General features: G+C 33.4%; 1 protein-coding gene across 3 annotated transcripts; it reads right to left on the bottom strand.

The window, feature by feature from the left end:
• Nucleotides 1-4,143: 4,143 nt before the first annotated feature.
• Nucleotides 4,144-14,456, bottom strand: LOC131946232 (succinyl-CoA:3-ketoacid coenzyme A transferase 1, mitochondrial). 3 transcript variants are annotated; one of them, XM_059306911.1, is made up of 16 exons: nucleotides 14,336-14,456; nucleotides 13,882-14,034; nucleotides 12,320-12,434; nucleotides 11,779-11,912; nucleotides 11,184-11,276; nucleotides 10,947-11,096; nucleotides 10,326-10,432; nucleotides 9,684-9,852; nucleotides 9,455-9,566; nucleotides 8,170-8,264; nucleotides 7,544-7,665; nucleotides 7,190-7,265; nucleotides 6,999-7,088; nucleotides 6,799-6,879; nucleotides 5,940-6,041; nucleotides 4,144-5,543 (listed from the first exon to the last, which is right to left on the bottom strand). In XM_059306911.1, the coding sequence occupies exons 2-16, from the start codon at nucleotides 14,005-14,007 to the stop codon at nucleotides 5,508-5,510; spliced, it is 1,608 nt and encodes a 535-aa protein (XP_059162894.1). In that variant the 5' UTR covers nucleotides 14,008-14,034; nucleotides 14,336-14,456; the 3' UTR covers nucleotides 4,144-5,507. The 3 variants fall into 3 exon arrangements, with proteins under 3 accessions (XP_059162894.1, XP_059162893.1, XP_059162895.1); XM_059306910.1 differs by having other exon boundaries at nucleotides 14,265-14,408; XM_059306912.1 differs by having other exon boundaries at nucleotides 13,882-14,029; nucleotides 14,336-14,368.
• Between the last annotated feature and the right edge of the window lie 3,765 nt (nucleotides 14,457-18,221).

Genomic DNA, 18,221 nt, shown 5'->3' with positions numbered 1-18,221 from the left:
CTACATTTCCTGAAACAATATATAGACCGGGGTAGGTCACAGCAGAGGTCACCTTTAACGAACAAACATCAGAGGGTAATGAGGAAAATATTTCAGGCCTACTTCACTAAGGCTTGGTGGGACCAGAGGCGTAGCGGGGGGGGGGGGGGGGTACATATGTCCCCGGGCGCCGACCGTAGGGGGCGCCAAAATGGGTTGTACAAAAATTAAAAGCTCATTTTAGCTGCAGTTTTGCATTATAAATATTACAAAAAATATGGGGGGGGGGGGGGGGCGCCAAATTGAAAGTTTGTCCCCGGGCGCCGTTAAGGGTCGCTACGCCTCTGGGTGGGACCAAAACGATGATGCAATACGTCTGGTTTTTACTTTGTGTAAACTTAACTAATACGCTTTAGTAGATTTACCTAAGAAATGTATTTCCTTGCTTTTATTAATAAAAATAAAACATGAGTTAGGCATATCTATAGTCTATAGCCATCTAATTTGGAATACATTCCCTAAAAGCTAAAAAACACTTTGCGAATAAAAATATTAACTAAATGTAAGCTAATAATAGGGCCTTCAATAGGAAATGTGTCTGTTCTTGGAACGAAGCACACTTCTCAGACTGAAAATATTTTATAGTCTCTATATCAGATTAGTAGGTCTATCTAGAATCAGGAACTTGGAGAACCTGTAATGGGATACGCTTTATAATTCTATTGCAATTTAATTCTCCGGCATAAATGTGAATTGCGATTCACCGAAATCAATGTCTCCAACCAAACAGCACACCACGTATGTTTTATCGAACTGCAGTAGACCCACCCCCTCCCCGTAATCGCAACAATTGGAATAGTTAGGCCTACGCGAATCGACAAAATATGCCCTTCAATTTCCATTTTGATTTAGCTAGCCATATTTGATTTTTAACGCATAACATTCTTAACGTCTGTCCTTTAAATTTCTACCCCACTGCAAGGGCATTGGGTTATTATTTCATGAACTAGGAAGTCGAGTGTTGGTTTAGCCGTGGGTCCTGGACCACACGCTAGACCGGATAGATGGCTATCCAAGTGTGCTGTTCACGAAATCACCAACCATGACGGGTTTGGGTTGTCAGTACCCGCAGGTGATGCAACACTCCCTGTCAGGTTTTGATAGGGTATTTTCTGTACGCTACTTCAACCATCAGTATTAAAGGGTGATAAGACAGACTTTCCACCATTGCAAATTTCGGCAGGGGCGTAGCGAGGGGGGGGGGGGGGTCGGGGGTTGCGGACCGCACCGGGTGACACCATTTAGGGGGGGTGACACCAAGGCAAAAAATAGCAAAATATATAGAGAAAAACTCGAGGGGGGGGGGTGCAAATCGAAAGTCTGAAGGGGGGGGGTGCAAATCGAAAACTCGAGGGGGGGGGGTGCAAATCGAAAGTTTGAGGGGGTGGGGTGCAAATCGAAAATTTGAAAGTTTGTCCCTGGGAAGGGTCTCTATGCCTCTGGGGGGTGACACCATTAAGTGCCGCACCGGATGACACCCGACCTCGCTACGCCACTGATAAGACAGACTTTCCACCATTGCAAATTTCGGTACATATTTTTGCTAGCTTGGACAATTTCTAATGGGTTCTTTTTTTTAATGAAACAATTCCTTGTTTTTATTAAAACAATTGAAAACAATTTTAAATATTCTGTGCCTACTCGCCTGCTTCTAGATTTATTGTAGGATTAGGAAAGCTAGGCCTGATCTCTAACCTGTATAAAGATATCGCTTAATTCCCGGGTTGTTATTTGTGTTTTTCCATTCTACTATTACGTTTGCAAGTATTTCAATACTAAGGGATAAACAGAAATAGTGTTTCTTTCAGACATCTCACCAGTGTGTGGGTGTGTATGGGGGGGAGGAGCATATATAGCGTCCCCTCCCCCGCACGAAATAGAAAAAAATATATAATATATTGAAAATAAAAACTTATAGGTATTAGTGTAAGTCAACCCCCCTCCTCTTTGGAAGAAAACTGTCTGAAAGAAAGCCTATACAGAAGTACAATTATCTATCTATATAATTAATTTTAATTTTACTCGTATTTTTCTAAGAAATTCAGTATTTCAAGCGTTCTTCATATTTTAAAGATTTAATCAAACAAGGGAACTAATTGCGATTTGTCAGCGTGATCGCCCACTCTAAACGATTCTCACATTTACACTACACCTAGCAAACAAACCAACACAACAACCCCGTACAAACAAAAGAGGGTACACGAATCAATAGATTAAGGTCGAACAGGTAGGTTTGATCCATTGGTTCCATACTGGAGAGATTACCGCCAAAGGTAACCGATTGACGTCATACAGGTAAATAACGCACAGTAAGCGGAGCGCGAACTGTGCGATTTTTAAAAAGCAGGCAAAATCATTTGCTGACCGAGTTTAACGTATGTAAAAAATTTTTTTTTTGGGGGGGGGGGGGGGGGGGGGGGGGAGATTAGGGGTAGTTTTTATCGATTTGCCTTTTCCTTGATTAACGCCATTATCTATATTTTTACCTTTATTGACAGTGTTGCTTTCAGTGACATACAAAACTGCGTGAGGCATACACATTTCACACATTTCAACTATTTGAACTAAGCATACATTCTGAAAACAGAAAGTGCATTGATGTTAGTTCTACAACTTCCGATGAAACCAGCATATACTATTCAAATTTCTTTTGCATTCAGTACAGTTAAAATACTTTGAAACATTCGACAGTTCAAGAAAACGTCGAGGTTTCTTTAGACCGGTGTTACAATTATTTTTTTTTAGCGCGGCGGCAAAGTTTAGCTTGGCCGTTGTCTGTTAGATTTCTAACGCACAGTCGTCTGGAAACTGTATTAGTAGGCCAAGTTTAGCGACGGGCAGACTTGGGGAGAGAGGAGGGGGGGGGGGCGGGAAGAGAAGACCAAGGGTAACCTAAATATACATTTGAAGGTCATCTAAGGTAAGAACCCAGTTTTAGCTTAATTTTTTTTTGTCTGCTGGAGATTGAGAAGATAAGAGGGGAAGTAATTGCAAAATAAATATGGGTTTATAAATAATGTTATTTGGATTTCATTTGAATTCACATTTTTCAGATAATAGTTTTTTGTTTTTTTTTAAAACATAGGCCTACACGCCTAATATTTATATTCGTTGTACTTTACAAAAACATTTAGAATTTTTCAACACTTGCCGTGTACTCTTAAAATTTGTTGTGACCACACAAAGCCACATGCGCTATATACGCGTAAACAACCAGAACTATATTCGTAATCGGACATATTCAAGTATTTAAAATCACCCACGTCAGAAACGAAATTAGCAAAGGGCGATAACATGTATATTACAACCATTCTTAATTTACGGAGTTACCTCCTATATCAGACACAAATTATTAGAATTATTTTAAAATCAAAGCTTCGGCGACTATTGTAAAATTCTATAGTAATGTCTTACATTGAAAGCATTTAATTAAAAAAATTAAAGTTAAAATTTAATACTATATATTTTAAGACTAATATGAAAATAATTTACTAAACTAAATAAGTATTAGGCACTTAAAGCTATTTTAATTTAGCACAATAGAATGATCACAAAGGGGGGGGGGGGGGGAGTATAAAGATTCCTCTTAAGACCTAGCAATTTATTAGACAGATGAAGTAGAGTTAATATTTTCTTGACCTCAGCATATGAAGGGATCATGTGGTCAGCACTATGCTCACCCACCTTTACTTTCCCTAATGACCTAATGTGAGTTAGGTATCCATCAGTCCTAGGTGGACTAAGGGATGTTCCACTGACTAGAACCCGGATTTGAACTTGATACTTTTGGGTTAGCAATCTAGGGCTCTACTGCTAGGCCACACTATCCCATCTGTGGGAATATGAACCACAAGATTTTTTTATTTTGGCCAGCTGGTAAATAATACTTTTATAGACAATTTACATACCATTCGTAAGTGCAGTGCTTCACCACTAAATAATTCTAGTTCAGACCACTTTCTAGCACTAAGTCCGTTCCTTTTTTAGGAAAAAAAAAAACAACAACTTTTAAAGCAAAAATTGTGAAAATAAACAACCAGAATTCATAAAACAAACAACAATAGTGTAAAACAAAAATTGTAACAAAATAGATCCACAAAAAAGAAAAACAAAACATTTTATTTCAGTTAAAAAATAAACTTGTTTTCAGGAAACAAACTTGCATATTTGAGCAAAAATTTTAAAAAATTCTACAGTAGACTTTCAGTCGCTTTACAATGTTTACATACAGGACTGATGCTTAAATGGCTGGATGAGCCATAATTTATAAAACATGAGTACTTTAACAGGAATTCAATACAAAGTAAACAAATAGTTTTCTATTTAAAAAAACTTATTATAATGATTTATTCTAAGCAGTAATATTCTAACAACTAAATAAATAATAGAATTCGGTAAGATTAAGGCATTAACCAAAACTAGAAGATTAATTTAGACCATTGTAAATAGTAGACATCTAGATGCATGAGATAATCACCCATAATTCAGAGATTCAACATGTGTATTTTAACAGTTTGTAGCAAAGTCAAGTAAAAATTATTAATAATTCTTCCATGAGTTAGTATCAAAAGCCAATAAAATTAAATCATAATTGATCCATGAGCCAATGAATAATGGAACAGACATTCCAAAATTTTTTTTTTTTTTTTAGCAATAGCAATTTAACAAGTTTTCACTTTTCTGACCATTAAATTACCCACCTGTTCAGAAATGTATACAAGGTTAAAAGGTGCTTTGAGTAATTGAGTATTTTTATAAATATTAGGAATGTTACTTCCGAATACATATAGTTTTCAATAATATCGTCTAAAAAAAATATTTGATCATTGTGGAACAAATAAAAAAATTGTTTTAGTTTGAGTAGCATGTTTTGAGATTCTAGAGCAAACATTTAATATCCGATTAATAATTAAAACAAAAAAAACCGTGTGCATGAAAATTTGTGATCAATATGGCTCAACACAGAACTATAAATTAAGTGTAAAAAATAATAAACAACTAAAGTGTATAGGCTTGTAAAAAAGGAATCACATACAGATATAAAAGTCTATACAATTTTACCACAGATGCCACTATTAGTTTCCAACAATTCACTTTCAAATAATCATATTTGGCTACATTCTGGTCTATATCATAGCTTATTGTCTTTAAAGATATAATGCACTCATAAGCTACTAAAACAATACTGATAATTATGATTCAAATGAATGATTAACAAGTCTAAGTTAGATGTCATACGACTAGGAAACCTAAACGTAAATGCTTGTTTATAATGATAAATTACGAAGGGTAAGGTTTTCCAAAAAAAAAAAAATTCAACTTATTTGCAAGTAAGTTAACAGTTCATAGCTGACAGATCATACATAACAGCTAACTGATGGCAAATCAAGACAGACACCAAGGACCTATTTCTATATATTCCTTATATAGAATCAGACAAACAGCACAAAGTCACAGTGATGCCACATTCACACACTCTGCATTGGCTTAAGATCAGACGAAACCTGAAAAAAAAATGCAAACAATGCTACATTATATGCAGATGTGAAGAATAAATGATGGACATATTTCTACATTTTTGAAAACCATGTCCAATCCAGCAATTTTGTATAACGTAATTTATTTCGTAGGAAAAAATCTGGTGAATAATATTTAGGTAGCTTTTTTAAAAAAAAAAAAGATCCTAAAGAACTTAATGAATGTCTGGGATGTTTTTGTTTAAGGATCAACAGGAAGTTGCAATAAATTATTTAGAAATAAAAGTACAAGAAAAATAGATAAAGATTGTTGGTATGAAAATGTGAAATAAACTTAATAAAAACCAAGAACTATTTTGTATTGATATTTTTTCTTTACAAAAACTTTAAGCTGATTACATAACTGTTGAAAAATCCAATTACCTTAAAATCACATCCTGTTTTAGCTTTCAGGTCATCCATTTCTACATCCTCAGCTATTTCTATTAACGTCAGTCCTCGTTTATTACTTACATTAAAGACGCCCTAAAATAAATTTGTCATGAATTACTTATGTTCTAGACAGCACTAAAGTTGTAATTAGACAAAAGTAAGCCCTATGTAAGTTTTGTAGCTTTAAGCTTTTTACATTTTTGATTGAACAGTAAGGGTCAACCACATGTCCACTTAAAATGCCACAACCCCTTCCCCACAATCTAGTCCTCTCAACCAACATTATTTCCAATATTCTCATACAGTAATATGCAATGTGTATGTGTACATTGCAAATAGTTAACATCCAGATTTATTTTTTCAGAAATGCCCACCATCAATTATCAGAAGAAAAATCTAGACTATTTTTAACAAAAAAAAAGCATTTAAATGAAATATTATATTTTATGATATGCAACTGTTATACTTTTGCCCAGTTTGAGAAAAAAAAAATTAACGTTATTAACATTAGTTTTTGGTAAGGAAAGAATCGTTTTATTATTAGTATAGTATTTTTTGTTGTCAGATGCAGCTTGTAAATTTTGTACCCGCTATTTTCCTTCCCTTCAGCAATTACTTATTGTTGATTTTTTTGATGCTTTGATTTATTTTATATACAGATTAATATTTTGTGTGTGTTGTAACATAAGTTTTTATGATAATTTTACTTTTACAATGCTTATGTACCAGACAAATCCATCAAACCCCCTATGTAACCACAAAATCAATTATTCCCCACATCATCTCTCATTTGTGTAGACAACAATGGATAACACCTTTACTTTAAGTCAAACAAGGGTAAAACATTTACCATGTTGGTGATGATCATGTCCACGCATTTCTGCCCAGTCAAAGGAAAAGTACATTCCTTTAGAATTTTGGGCTTGCCATTCTGAAAAAGTCCAAAGTGATTTTTAATTGTATATGTCTAAACCCACACAAAATCAAAAAAATTTTTTTTATACAATTTAAGTGACTGTTTTGGTATGCCATATTTCTAAAGTTCCCCACCTTTGATGTGTGTTCCATTGTGACCACAACTTTGGTTTTGGGGTTTGAGACCAAATCCATGGCTCCTCCCATTCCTTTCACCTTCTTGCCCTGTGATGTAAAAATAGATTCAACATGCACTTCAGGCATTACTATCAAGACATTAAAAAGTTTCTCATTAATCATAACTTTAAAGGTATACACAGACTTACAGGAATCATCCAGTTTGCCAAGTCACCATACTGTGAAACTTGCATGGCACCCAAAATAGTCATTGAAAGATGGCCTCTGCAATAGTTACACAACACTGTATGCAATATTTCTTTTAGTTTTAATCTATTCCCTTTACTTTAAAAAATGTAGGCTGGTTCAGAGTTTCTATATTCAATTTGTTCAGCTTAACAATATTTCTTTTTAAGATTATAAATTATGTAAACATGCTCAGCTTAAAAAAATGTTGCCTCATTATTCATTGGATACAAAATCTTAAAGCATCATCATAAATACAATTTTCATGTACAATAGAAGATTTTACTTGATTGTACTAAACCAAAAGTAATGCTTACCCACGAATCATGGCAAAAGATTCATCAGATGAGAAGAATGATCCCCCGGGTAAGCAAGTTACTGTTTCTTTACCTGCATTAATCAAATCTGCATCTTCCTCACCTTTGTGCGGAAAAGGGCCCTACAATGTTAAATATATTGATTGATAATTAATAGCTAAAAATATTTTTTAGATTAACAACTAAAACATCTTTATTTACTTCAATCTTTGCAATAAAGACACGATTTTTTAATATACATACAAATTCTGTTCTTCTTCTTTTTTTTATTCTTTATTCTTCGTTCTTAATTTTAGTGTTGGAAGGGATCCCCTCCAACACAATTAAGGATACGTGTCAACTGGTTATGCGCCATTGAGGCCATTGACTCTGATTTCAGCCTGCTTTTCTTTTTGGATTTGCTTCCATAGCCTTTGTCCAACCAAGAACAAACTACAAACTACAAGGCAGCAGTTGTTTGATTTTGGAGTTGTCTCTCATGGAAGAGTGGCTGTCCCCAGCTAACGAGCCTCATCTGCCTGAGGGTTCGAACTCCAGACTTTTCGGTTTAGCAACCTTGAGCTTTACCGACTCAACCACGCCGACCCAAATTCTGTTCTGAAAAATAAGATCTATTAAAAACCCACCAGTCCTAATATTCCATTTTCACTCTGCAAATGAACTTTGATGCCAGGCTGGACAAAGTTGCTGGCCAGCACTGGTATTCCAATGCCAAGATTTACTTGGTGACGTTAAGGTTTACAGCAACTGTATTCTCTTAAATAATTATTTTTTAAACTAAAATCAAGCTGTTATTTGTCAATTTTAACAAATATTTTTGTAAATTATAATAAAAATGTATCAGTATAGGGTCACATAATATTGACCCACATTAATTAATATTTTAGAAAAGAAACTGAGATAACTCTTTCTATAGTAAATAAAAAAAACCAAATCACCAAATCAAGTGAATATAGATTAATAACCCAGAACACCCTATAATTATGACAAATAATAATGGCTTGGAAGGATATTTAGCACGGCTATAAAAATACCAGCTAGTTCTTCACAAGCTCATGAAGTTATAATGATAAAGTACGACAGATCTTTAGGGGAACACTGGTCTCAGAGTTAAACTATATAATACTAAATAATAAAGAAATCTCTTTTAGCTAAAGAACCTGATATAATACAGAATAAAGAAAAACGTTTTAAAAAAAATAAAAAGCTAATCATCTTATTCAATTTTACTGAAAAACTTGAGTTGTTTAAAGCTGAAAGAAGTGGACATTTAAGTTATTTTTCTAAGATATTTTTGCAAGGGACTGGTTAATTAAAAAAACAAAAAAAAAAAACAATGACATTAGTAAATGATTACTAAAACAAGTTAATTAAAAAAGTCTAGTGACATTTATGCGCAATTTCCTTATGTTATCTAAAAATAGCTCTGACGTATAATGCTGGGGTGCGTTCAAGCTAGAAGAACGATCGGTTTGTAGGTGTTTATGTAATTTTAAAATTTGTGACCGAACGAGAGGATATTTTTGAAAACTTTCTTCGGCAATATTGTTCTAAATTATGGCAGGAATCGATTGGTACATGTTTCAAGTCGCTAAGTGGTCTGGTTGCCGAGATATGGGCCAAAAACTGCATTTTTTCGAGGTTTTTTGGCTTTTCCGGGAAATACATGAAAGAAACCCGGAATTTTTATGGCCTATGCTCATTCTCATAACTTGCTTAACATAATTGCTTTTGGAACTAGTCATCGATATTGCTTCGTTGAGGAGGAGATACGACTTAAAGCCCGGACACACATTCATACATCCATACATTCATCCATCCATTCCCAGAAATGACGAGTTAATAAACGCAATTCTCCAGAATGGAAATTGCGCTAAAAATGACTTCTATTCAGTCTTGACAAAAGGATACAGTACATGCCATCTTCAAACTCACACGCAGCTCTTTTGATAATCCTTTCTCTGACTTTGTAAGCTGGATCAGAGTTGTCTGTACTTTCAATTTGCTCAGCATACCGCAATTTCTTCATTAGATTAAAATGTAAACATGAACAGCTTCTAAATAAAACATAAAATTGCTTCATTTTTTTACACCTGATAAAAATCATAAACCTTTACCAGAAAATCAACCAAATGTTTACCTCAATTCTTTTTTCAGTGCGAGGTGGTTTGTAGATTCTCTTGACATAAATGTGTGGGACATGGACATGCTCTGGTTCTATCTCCCCCACCTCCACAATCTCCTCCACCTCGGCCACAGTAATACTTGCTGCTTTGCACATAGCTGGGTTGAAATTTGAAGCAGATCGTCTGAAATATTTATCATGGCGTTTATTGGAAAACCTGTTGCTAAACTTTATGTCAATAAAAAAATTATTGTGTGCTCTTAAAAAATCTATTAGTAAATTATCTTGAAAATATTAATTGAATTTGTCTGAACAAATAATTTATCACAGTATTTGTTTGACAAAATCTATTACTAAATTATTTTGGATACAAGAATTAAAGTTAAAAAAATAATTTATCATAGCAGCCTTTTAATTTACAAAATGAATTACTGTTGTGTCTGGAATTTTTTTTTTTTAACAAAGTATTTATTTAAAAAGTGCATTTCTGTATTTTCTACATAAATTAACATTATATTCAAATATCAGAGACACTAACATTTATCTATAAAACAAAAATGTTCTAGGATTGCTTAAAATTTGTTACCACAAAATTAAAAAAAAGGTTAATGCTTCCAATTTATAATGAATGTTGACATTACAATAAGTTAAATATACCTAAATATTAAATTTCCAGCTTTATCAGCCTTCCAAGCTTTGACTAGAGCAAAATCTCCAGTGATGGCTTCTTCTAATATACACTCTATTCCATTAATAACACGGCCCTGCAAAACAAATATATTTACAACACAAGATTTCTTTATAAATTACATAAAAACAAAAAAAACAACTTAGCATTTTATGAAACTTTTATCACAACTAAGAGTACGAAAATCCCCATGCGATTTAGGCCCAGATAATGAAATAAAAAAACACAAAAAGAAACAATGTAAGCATTTTATAAAAATATAAAAACGTAACTGCAGTCATCTTTTACAACAGGCCCTGAAGAAAACAAATAAATAGTATGTAATACACAAGCCTGACAGACTCTAGATAGGGAACCTAACACAAGCCTGACAGACTCTAGATAGGGAACTTAACACAAGCCTGACAGACTCTAGATAGGGAACTTAACACAAGCCTGACAGACTCTAGATAGGGAACCTAACACAAGCATGACAGACTCTAGCTAGGGTTTTGTTTGCTAACTTGCACATTACCACTCAATTAAATGATGTCCTCATCTTACAGAAATTCTGTATTCACCATGTTTAACTAAATGCCTAGGTTAGTTACCTCTTTTGGTTTACTTCCTTTAACAATGGACCCATCAGGTGAGTATTTGATGGGTTCCCCTCCGAGATGTACCAATGACCCATAGCCTGTTGGGGTGAAGAATGCAGTTATCCCAGCACCCCCTGCTCTTATCTTCTCAGCCAAAGTCCCCTAGTCAAAATAGTTTGGAATTAGTCTGGTCATATAGCAAATTATTCATATTTGATTAGTAATTACAATTATGAGATTATATGCTACCTGTGGTGTCAGCTCCACTTCAAGTTCTCCAGAAAGATATTGATGCTCAAATTCATAGTTCTCTCCTACATATGAAGATATCATACGTTTCACCTAAATAAGAAACACCCAAAAGATTTTAGTCTCTACAAATGATATCATACATGAATTAAAAATAAACACTTCAAGACCTACAATTTCTGTATGTTCTAACATCATTCAAGAAAATTAAAACAGACAGATATCTGCAAATAATAGCTCAAAGGAATATATTAAATTGTTTATATTATAATATATTATCAAAAAGGCCTTCTCCAACTCATACAACAATTTGTGTTCTATAATCATTGAAGAAAATCTGCAATAGTATTCCACTATCTGTAAATAATATCTTAAGCATTAAATGAAATATCAAATAGGCCTACTCCAATACAAGATTTCTATATTTTCATCATCCAATAATAATACTTAGCCCTTTATGAAAATAAACATTTAACAAAAATTTAATATGGAACTAAATTTTTAGGACAAAAAAGCTGGTAAAAAATATTTAAAATATGCATACGGCCAACTTGTAGCAATAATGGTGCCTGCTGGTAAAGAAAATTGAGCTCACCCTACGTTCTCTTAAAAGAATGCCAATTCCAAAGTCTTTAGTTCCTGCTGTGTTGCTGATTATTGTTAGGTCTTTAGCACCAATCTTAATCAAGCCATTAATTAAGCTATCAGGGATGCCACACAATCCAAAACCTGAACCAAAAGTTTTAATGGTATTAATTATAGTAATAAATATATGGTTAACAACATTTTAAAAAAAAAAAAAAAGAAATATTGGACAGCAAAATTTTTGTTCCATATATTTTTAATACAGTTCTTAAACTAATTTAGATCCTATCACTAGGCTTATACACTCAGCAAAAAGAAAGTTAATTTCTTCATTTCAGAAGTTTTCCTAAATTTGTGGCCATTTTAACGTGAATCAAAATAGCTAAGCAGTGAGCAGTTTATCAGTTTACTTTTTATGATTCATAAACTAAACATACAATTTTTTAAAAGAATGTTTCTTGTAGACCTAGGTAATGAAGCTAATAATGGTAGTCAAACTGTTGCTTTAAACTCATTGTGTTACATAAAATATGTCACTGTGTCACACATACCACCAAGAAGCAATTTATCTCCATCCCTTACTCCTTCCAAAGCATCTTGCACAGTAGTGCAGAACCTAACATGCTTCTTTGAAGAAGTTGAAAAATGTGCATTGTGTTCTTTGATCTGTGAAAATAGAAATAACTTGTATGTTAACCGTTACCATTTTGTATTTAAATTATATATATATATATATATATATATATATATATATATATATATATATATATATATATATATATATATATATATATATATATATATATATATATATCCTTTAGGCATTTAGATATTTATAAACCACTACACCATTTGGTTCTAAGAAACATGAATAATTACACAATTTATTTTGTGTCCCACACTCCCTCTTTCTTAAATCATCACTGAATTTACAACTTGAACTCACACCCCAGTCTCCTTACCTTAAGTATTTCTTAATTAAAACAGCACTTTTATTTTTTGCTTTTAACAACAAGATCGAGGCTTTAAGTTTATAGCTATTTAAATAAAGGCATATAGACCTATATCAGAGGCGTAGCGAGGGGGGGCAGGGGGTGCGGACCGCACCGGGTGACACCATTTAGGGGGGTGACACCAAGGCAAAAAATAGTAAAATATATAGAGAAAAATTTGAGGGGGGGGGGGTGCAAATCAAAAATTGAAAGTTTGTCCCCGTGAAGAGTGGCTACGCCTCTGGGGGGGGGGGGGGGGGATGACACCATTAAGTGCCGCACCGGGTGACTCGAGGCTCAAGTCAGTGGAACGTCTGCCCGGCTCTGATGAGTTCCTAAACAAATCACGTTAGGGAAAGTAAAGGCGGCTGGGCGTAGTGATGACCATACTATCCATTCCTATGTCAAGGTCACAGAAACAGGTTAACTCTACTTCAACTGCCCCATGCACCGTAAGGTTTGAAAAGGGAGCATCTGAAAATGTATATTAAGCATCCCACACCCACCAGAAATATATCTCAAACTAGTCGTTAAAACTTGTATACTAGGCTTACAGAACCAGCAATGCTGCGTTATAGTAGTAGCCTATACCATAGGCATACAATAGTATAGACTATAATAAAATAGTCTGATTTAAAGTTAAAGTACATTTAAACTAAATTATTTTGAAGTCAAAATTTTTTTTTTGCGACATTCAGTTTGGCAGAACAGAAAATTGACCTTAGTTGTCAAGTTCAAGGTGAAATGAGCGTCCTTAACCTTTTCTGGAATACAGAATCGGCCTAGATTTAGATTTAGATTTTAGTCTTCGTTGTATGTTTCTAAAATGCATAGGCCAATTCAGATATTTCAAGATAAAAAGATTATTGCATTGAACTAATGACTTTATTATAAACTTGATGTCTAAATTTTAGTATGCCTATCAATCACACATAACGGTGACATACAAATAATGCGGTAGTTCACTACTCAAAGTCTACTGACTACTGTACTTACCTTACTAATGCTTACTTACTAATCTAGATCTAGAAATCTAGCCATAATCGTTAAGTTAACCGATAGCAGATAGATCTATAAAATTAAAAGAAAAAAAGTATAAAACAGTTAAAGCAAACACCTACCTTTTTCTGCCACCCAGAACCAGATGTAGAACTATTTGTACATGACAAGACGGCCAATCTCGATCCCTTTGAATAAGCACCTCGAAATAAAATGCACGCATTATTTAACAGGCCCGAGTGTGCCATCTTTCTGTTCAGATTTATCCTCCTGTACTGTTTTAAGTTTTAAAATTAGTTAACACATGGAATATAGTGGCAGAAATGTACGGAAGTTGTCTTCTATATGCGAATTAGATTTATGTTTACTAAATCTACAGCGCAGCACGAAATTGAACAGTCTACACACCGGCGCTTGAAACAAACTTTAAAAAACAACAGCGAAAAAAAAGCGCGCTCTAATAATAATAATAATAACTTAAAATATCATGGTGACATGTTATTACTCTCTAGATCTAGGTTAGTATGAGTTAGTTAAATCAAAGCAAAATGTAGCAAATCGAATGTTGCTTTCCACCTCCTAAAACAGCTGCGCTGCTAACACAGCCAAACTAAGACGGTGACCTACTTAAAACAACACTACACACGTCTCGTGTGATTACAAATGTACAGATCTAAACAATATCGACAAAATAATGAAAACAGAAAAATGTACTTTATTTCGGAAACTAATATTTTAAAATTTCGAAAGTCATGAGTTTTGAACACATTACTGAGCGCCAACTCACTTGATCTAGTAAAAATAATAATCATTAAAAAAGTTTTAAAAAACCCACGTTTTCTGATTGAACTAAAAAGTAGAAAATAAACGCTATACATCACAATAATGCAAGCGATCACTCTACTATAAGCGATGAAAAACGTGGGGCGCCGAAGTAAAAGTTATATTACTATTGATTAGATAATACTATTGACTTTTATTAGGGAGCTTGTAGAGAGTCAACAGTATTAGAAACTGTAAGAAAATCACGGCGCCCCACGTTTTTGATCGCTTATAGTAGAGTGATCGCTTGCATTATTGTGATGTATAGCGTTTATTTTCTACTTTTTAGTTCAATCAGAAAACGTGGGTTTTTTAAAACTTTTTTAATGATTATTATTTTCTACTTTTTAGTCTTTGTTTGTTTGCATTAAAATCTTGCTATCGATTTTATCTTTTCACTTTTTTTGGGTAAACGAAGACAACTCGTAAAAAGACAACTCGTAAAAAGACAACTCGTAAAAAGACAACTCGTAAAAAACACGTTGTGTGAATACGTTACTGACTAGAACACATAGATTTGAACCCGTGTCGAGTGGGATAGCAATCGTGTGCCCAACCACTCGACCATATCGTCTCCCCCAAACTGGCCTACCTCGTGTAAGTTTAAACTCGGTTCAAACTAAATTATCTGTCCCTAAGCCTGTGGCGAAGTGGGATCGTTCGCTTCACTGCGCGCGAGGTACGCGTCGCTCCTGTAAGTTTAAACTCGGTTCAAGCTAAATTATCTGCCCCTAAGCCTGTGGCGACATGTGATCGTTCGCTTCACTGCGCGCGAGGTACGCGTCGCTGGTTTTTTTTCTAATGGCTAGCAGAGGAGAATTATATATATAGATTATATAGCGGTCTAAAATGCTCAATAAAATGTTTCCATTGATCAATTTAGTAATAATAACAATTGAATATTCAATGGTCATCCAAAAGAAAGCTTCCCTGAAAATTTCAGCGCGCTAGCTAACTGGGAAGTGCCAGAAATTTCGATCGCAAGATTTGATTGGAAAGACAAACACACAAACAGAGAAAGCAAGTTAAAGAAAACGTGGGAATAAAATAGGCCTAGGTTTTGAAGAGAAAAAAAAACAGGTCAGTGCGGTGCGAATGTTACAGCCACTGCGTATCAAATTCAAACAGGTCAGCCGAGGACAGCATAATATTAATTAACTGTTTGTGCCATAGTTCTGGTAGATGTATGCTAATATAATATTTACGTTAAAATGCTTTAAACAAACATGATTTCTGCCTCGCTTAATTTTAAAAAATTCAAGGTGAAGTTCGATAAATCATATTGCTGATCAGTGGCGGCTCTAGGTCTTATGTCCCCCAAATGATAGGCCCGATTCCACCCAAACGAAAAATATAAAATAAACAGCATAAATACAGAAACAAATCGCAGATTTAGAAGAAAAAAATTAGGGGGTTGTAGCTTGAAATGTGACGTTAATTTATAAATTTTGGACCATAAGTTTTTCACAAGTTCACTTAACTACTTTATTCTTCTTCTAGAAAACACTTTTTGACGACATGTCTGATCACCGTATCGCTAGGCGTGGCTCCAGCCATTAATAACCATGTCTAAATTCAAATGTTAAACTAAACATATTTTTAAATAAAAAAAAAAAATTAAAATCCTTTTTAAAGAACAATGCCTAAAGCTGCGCTCTAAACAGCAACAATTATACTTTTAAGTGATTCTAAAAATTAACCTACTATTCCTCGATAACACAATTCGTTACACTAAAATGTTAGAAATAAAAGAAAGCACATGAGTCATATTATCATATAGGACAGTTGCAAAGTTTTTATGTTTAGCTAAATAAAGTATTTGGGTAAAGTCAGCTTATTAAACAGTCAATTCTAAATTATAGACTTTATCATATAACAGAACATATGTCATTTCTGAAACATTCACCTAAATCATGTTAAATAAGCTTCCCATATGATACCTCTCTCATCTTAAAAATATTTTCCAGTCTTTTCCTATCCATAAAAAAAATCCTCGGGAGTCGTAGCATGTAAAAGTGAATGTCTTCTTACACCTTTACATCAATTGCAAACACTTAAATTGATTCAAACGAAAGAAACAATACAAATATAAAACGAAATGTAGCAATACATTGCACACCCATAGCATCCTACAAATAACCACCAGTACTCATCAAATATGATTCAATATATATTCATGTATATATATATATATATATATATATATATATATATATATATATATATATATATATATATATATATATATATATATGGTTCCATGACAAATGATCTCAGGACAAATGATCTCAGACAAAATATCTCAGACAAAATATCTCACGGACAAATGATCTCAAGACAAATGATCTCAGGACAAATGATCTCAAGGACAAAAGATACCAGGACAAAATATATCAGGACAAATGATATCATGGACAAATGATCTCAGACAAAATATCTCAGACAAAATATCTCACGGACAAATGATCTCAAGACAAATGATCTCAGGACAAATGATCTCAAGGACAAATGATCTCACGGACAAAAGATACCAGGACAAAATATATCAGGACAAATGATATCATGGACAAATGATCTCAGACAAAATATCTCAGACAAAATATCTCACAGCAAAATTTTAATAGTATGTATGATGATTTTAGTTGATTTGAACTTTTTTAAATTGACTGTTAATATCGGTTTTTTTTACGCATAATAACTGTGAATAAAATGAATTTGTTAAATCTAACAAGCCATCAAAAGATTTATTAAACTTTGTCGCAGCATTTGATTCGAAAAAGTAAAAATTATAACAAACTTACTCCTTTAGCCTGAAAAGTATAATAAAACAAATAAAGTAATGGTTGTTTTACAACATTAAGGTTCAATACACACGTGAAATATCTTTCAAAAATGTGAATGGGTCTTCAGGTTCGTAACGTTAAACTATTGTTTTTATTACATCATCAACACAAACATAACGTTTACGTTTCTTTGCTGGCAGGTACATTAATATGATCACACCTCTCCAATACTATGTGATCATGTATTGTGTCTTTATTGTTATTTCATTCCCTTTGATCTAGTTTCGTCCACCTGACGTGGTAGGATTGTCTCATGTTTGGCAAGCTCACCTAAGCTGTCTATCGAAAAAAAATCTTTAATCTTCGTATACTATATTACTAATACTAACTTTAAAATGTTTAGTGCAATATTACAAATTTATACGCCAAACATTTCTTACAATTATTATATAGGCCTATAAACTAAATTAAAACAAAACCATATGACAATCAATAAAAAAATATTTCAGATCAGCTAAAATCACCAACTACACTATTAAAATTTAGGTGTGAGATATTTTGTCTGAGATATTTTGTCTGAGATCAATTGTCCGTGGTATCATTTGTCCTGATATATTTTGTCCTGGTATCTTTTGTCCGTGAGATCATTTATCCTTGAGATCATTTGTCCTGAGATGATTTGTCCTGTGATCATTTGTCCGTGAGATATTTTGTCTGAGATATTTTGTCTGAGATCATTTGTCCTGTCACCATATATATATATATATATATATATATATATATATATATATATATATATATATATATATATATATATATATATATATATATATATATATATATATATATATATATAT

The sequence above is a fragment of the Physella acuta genome, unplaced genomic scaffold, assembly GCF_028476545.2.
Source record: "Physella acuta isolate Inbredline_101_S28 unplaced genomic scaffold, ASM2847654v3 ptg000548l, whole genome shotgun sequence".
In the NCBI taxonomy this organism is placed as follows: domain Eukaryota; kingdom Metazoa; phylum Mollusca; class Gastropoda; family Physidae; genus Physella; species Physella acuta.
The sequence above is the reverse complement of the archived record's forward strand: the minus strand, read 5'-3'. Positions and strand labels throughout refer to the sequence as shown.